The sequence below is a fragment of the Triticum aestivum genome, chromosome 1B, assembly GCF_018294505.1.
Source record: "Triticum aestivum cultivar Chinese Spring chromosome 1B, IWGSC CS RefSeq v2.1, whole genome shotgun sequence".
Lineage (NCBI taxonomy): Eukaryota > Viridiplantae > Streptophyta > Magnoliopsida > Poales > Poaceae > Triticum > Triticum aestivum.
This window is the reverse complement of record NC_057795.1, coordinates 262,301,790-262,306,048: the sequence shown is the minus strand read 5'-3', so window position 1 is coordinate 262,306,048 and position 4,259 is coordinate 262,301,790. Positions and strand designations below refer to the sequence as shown.

Here is a 4,259-nt window from a genome sequence, read left to right as displayed (position 1 = left end):
AGAAATCTTTTTGCGGCTGCCACTCGTGTTACCATTGGTGATGGTCATCGGGCCACCTTCTGGGAATCACCTTGGGTGGACGGTATTCACCCCAAGGATATTGCTCCAAAGATCTTTGATCTCTCCAGGAAGAAAAGAAGCTCCATTCGCTCGAGTCTCACAGACAACACTTGGGTCCGCAACATTGATACCTCTCAGGGCCTCACTTTTGAACATATTGAGCAATTCGCCACCCTTTGGGAGAAGCTCTCCAATGTCATTCTAACCCCTGGAGTTGACGATGCAATTTTTTGGAAGTTCACTAAAGATGGGGTATACTCCGCGTCTTCTGCATACAATGCTCAGTTTGAGGGTCACACCGCCTCTGCCATGATCACTACCGTTTGGAAAGCTTGGGCCCCCCCCAAAGTGCAAATTTTTCGCTTGGTTGATTATTCATAATAGAGTGTGGACCGCCGATAGATTGCAGCGTCGGGGATGGCCGAATTGCAACCTTTGCCCTCTTTGCAAGCAGGTTCAGGAGACCGCGGCTCACCTCCTCTTTCAGTGTCGGTTCACAGTGAGAGCGTGGACGAAGATCAAGACTTGGCTTGGCCTCCACGACATTGATCCGTCAGATTGGAGACTCGTGCCCTCGGTGGAAGTTTGTTGGGACATGGTTGCTCACAAAAGGGGCCACTCACGCATGGTTCGTAGCACTTTGATGATGCTTGTTGCATGGGAAATTTGAAACGAACGCAACACAAGGGTTTTCCGCAACACCGCCGCCCCTACTACCGTTGTCATTACCAAGATTAAAGATAAGGCCTCTATTTGTGCTCGTGCGGGTGCGAAGTATTTGTGTAATATTATGCCGCGAGAGTGATCTATACTCTCCCGCTTGGCAGAACTATGTCTAATCTTCTTCTTAATTAATGAAAATGGCAAATCTTTTGCCTTGTTTCAAAAAAAAAATTCAGTAACATCCAATTCTGTAAAGTCGCAAAGAATTTTGCTAACTGCATTTCCCAGTTTCCACTTTGTTTTAACCAAGTGCGTGCCTACCTGATTCTTCAGCCAACAGGATCAAATGGCCACCTACTAACATCGCCAGCATAACATATTGGGTGACAAACAAGGAAAAAGGCTACAAGGCTACTTATACACAATCATGTGGTCTGCGGCAAAAGAACATGATGTACAAAACTATACACGAATCCAGGATTAGGATCTTCCTGTGCGTTGTGGCTGCTGCCGCTGCTGCTTCATGCTGGCTCTCCTTGCGACATCCCATGGCTTGTGAGGCACACAGACACCTTGCTGTGATGCAAAAAATGACTCATAGCCCGGGGAGTCGAAAGCAAAACCAGTGTGCTTGGAGTTCTCTCGGGGGAGCATGGAAATTGCATAGCTTCTTGCTTCTTCGGGGCTCAAATGGCTCCTCTCTGGAAGACGTATCATGCTGTATTCATGGGGGTCATCCTTGTGCATCTCTTGAATAACTTGGTAGTCATAGGGGAATAGCCATCGCTGAAGCCTGGAAAACCGACAGAGTATCAGAGACAGCACACGGTTGATTCAGTATTGTAAACTGAAAGGAATCAAATATAATTGTGCAAAAGGAAAAGGTGGTATCTTACGATAGATATAGGAAGTCACCAAAGAGAGCGATGACCGGAACAAGAATTAGTGTCAGGTAGAAGAAAAAGGTACTCATCAGAACATAAATCACAAAGTATACATTTTCCTGCAGAAGGAACACACCATGATGTTATGCATTTGTAGAAAGAAATGATTATTTGGCCCTAATGGTCATCAGCAGAGAGATAGATTAGTGCATAATTCACCAACCTGTCTGTCAAATGATGTCATTATGGCAGAGTATATAAAGATAAACAGAAACCAGGCCGCTATACTGCCGGCTACACTAAAATAATGCCATCTCGTAATAGAGTTGCATGACATGAGGAGGCGGAGGTTCACAGTAACCACAACACAAGTAAAGGCCATTGTGCTAACATCCCATTGACCAAGAATCTTGCCAGATGAGCCATGACCATGCTGACTTGCAGCTGCAGTGAAGTAATAAAACACTATTGACTGGTAGAAAGCAAAGAAACCCCACACCGCTATCACTTTCCACTTGAAGAATGTATTCCTAATTCCTTCCTGGTAAAGTTGTGGGTATTTCTTTGATAGAGATGCACTCACATCCTGAAAGGGTTCGATTACGTGAATGCCGCAAACAGCATCATTCAAGAAATTAATGTAAAATGAATACAGGCAGCTATACCTTATCAAATAATCCAACCATAATTACGGGTAGCGCTGTGAAAATGACATTATACAGCGACTGGAACCAATCATCATAAAACCGCTGACCAGAAAAGCCAGTTTGGAAAGTGAACCAGAACTGAGTTAGCGTAAATGTCAGATTCTTGTAGAAGAAGTATGTGATAACCTGAAACAGCAAGTGACCACATTAAGTTTCGTAAACTATAGATATATGGAAAGCTACAACTAACGAAACCATAAGCATACCTTGCACAATCTCAAGTATGACCACCGTCCATGTACAAGAAGTAAATCAGTAAGATAACGAAATTGAGCGATGGCAAAATCACTAGCCATAACTGCTTGCATTCCTTCTTGTCCACTAATGCCAATCCCAACATGAGCGGCTTGAATCATGCTTACATCATTAGCACCATCGCCAATGCTGAGAGTTATCTTACGAGCACCCTTCCTAACTAAGCTAGTAACCTACAAAATATGTGCGTCAACATTGGTATTTTGGCATCATTTTGACCAAACAGGTTACGCAAGGAAAAAAACGCACAAACCAGAGACTTTGATATTACTTGGAATGGGTAACGACTAAGTAAGCACATATAAGACATATCAACAGAACAGAATTGGTTTCTGAGATCAAAACTGGAATAGCAAATGCAACTAATGTACACTGATTAATAACGAATCACATGCACAAACTCTTATTGTGAAGGTACAATATTGGTTATTGCCTTTGCAATGTAATAATCTCCCCATATGAGTCCTGGGCTAAAAAACTCACATATCCACAAATCAAGGATGGCATGCTATTACTACTTCCCTGGGTAAAACGCAAGGCATGCATAAACACTAACAGCAAGAAATGAAATTTACCTGTGCCTTTTGCAGTGGAGAAACTCGACAACATACAACTGAGTGACAAATTAAACTCAAACCAAGAAGATTCACACGCAGAGCTGGGTCTAGAGCATACATCAAGCATCTTCCATCAATAATGAAAGCCAACTTTCGCTCCGGTGTGCTACTTAGAGAACGGTGGGCTTCCTCGAGGTAACTTCTTAGACTCTGTTTTACCGACTCTTTGATAACTCGCGCAATTTCCACAGGGTCACCCTGAAAATGGCCGGAACATTATATATGGAAAGGAAGGTCCATAACAAAGATTACGCCACAAGTCAAAAAGTTGGTTTAATACAATCAGATACAATTATATTGCTGATTATGCTTTAACCAAAGTACAAAGAACAAAAAAGGCGTACCAAGGCGCATATAAACATGGCAGAGAGGCTAAAGCAACACAACCCACATAAGAGGTAAGACAATAAAAAATATTTATGCTGTTATCTACTTCCTCCGTCCCATAATATAAGACATTATTACATCCAATATGTGAGCATACTGGATGTAATAAGATCTTATATTATGGGACAGAGGGAGTATATAAGAATAAAGACTAAATCTCAGCCAAAATAAATCCCTTAATACCCCCACCAATCAAAATACTAAGGAAAATGTGAGTTCTACTCGCAAGAACCCAGTTGAGATATTCCCTGATCTAAATGATACTCCCTCAATAAGTGTCATTGATTTAGTACAACTTTGTACGAAATCAGCGACACTTATTTTGGGACGGACAGAATATGATTTTAGCAGTCTTCACTCGTATATCCATTTAAATCCTATAGAAGATAATACACCCTCTGTTCCTAAATATAATACGTTTATGCACTTCAATTTCAACTGCCAAAACGTCTTATATTTAGAAACAGAGGTAGTGTGTGTTAAGGCTTGATTGCCTCTATGACAGAATATCATTTCACAGTGCAATTCTATATGATTATCTTACCCTTTCCTCAGCCTCTCTAATTGTGTCTGTCTCTGAACTGATGATGAACTGTTTCGTGTCGTTGTTCACCAGGCTGCATGCTGCGGAGCAAATAAATAACCAACTGAAAAACTTCAGCAGCTTCTCCATATCAGGTGTGTGT

General features: G+C 41.9%; 1 protein-coding gene across 6 annotated transcripts in view; it reads right to left on the bottom strand.

The window, feature by feature from the left end:
* Positions 1 to 969: 969 nt before the first annotated feature.
* The window catches only part of LOC123118639 (phospholipid-transporting ATPase 3), an 18,186-nt gene continuing 14,896 nt past the window's right edge, over positions 970 to 4,259 (bottom strand). For all 6 annotated transcript variants that reach the window (XM_044538614.1, XM_044538615.1, XM_044538616.1 and 3 more), the window contains 7 exons: positions 4,118 to 4,197; positions 3,145 to 3,384; positions 2,521 to 2,742; positions 2,273 to 2,440; positions 1,831 to 2,193; positions 1,620 to 1,726; positions 970 to 1,516 (listed from right to left, as the gene is read on the bottom strand). In XM_044538614.1, the coding sequence (XP_044394549.1) occupies positions 1,204 to 1,516; positions 1,620 to 1,726; positions 1,831 to 2,193; positions 2,273 to 2,440; positions 2,521 to 2,742; positions 3,145 to 3,384; positions 4,118 to 4,197 (1,493 nt within the window). In that variant the 3' untranslated portion in view covers positions 970 to 1,203. The remainder of the gene's footprint in view (positions 1,517 to 1,619; positions 1,727 to 1,830; positions 2,194 to 2,272; positions 2,441 to 2,520; positions 2,743 to 3,144; positions 3,385 to 4,117; positions 4,198 to 4,259) is intronic.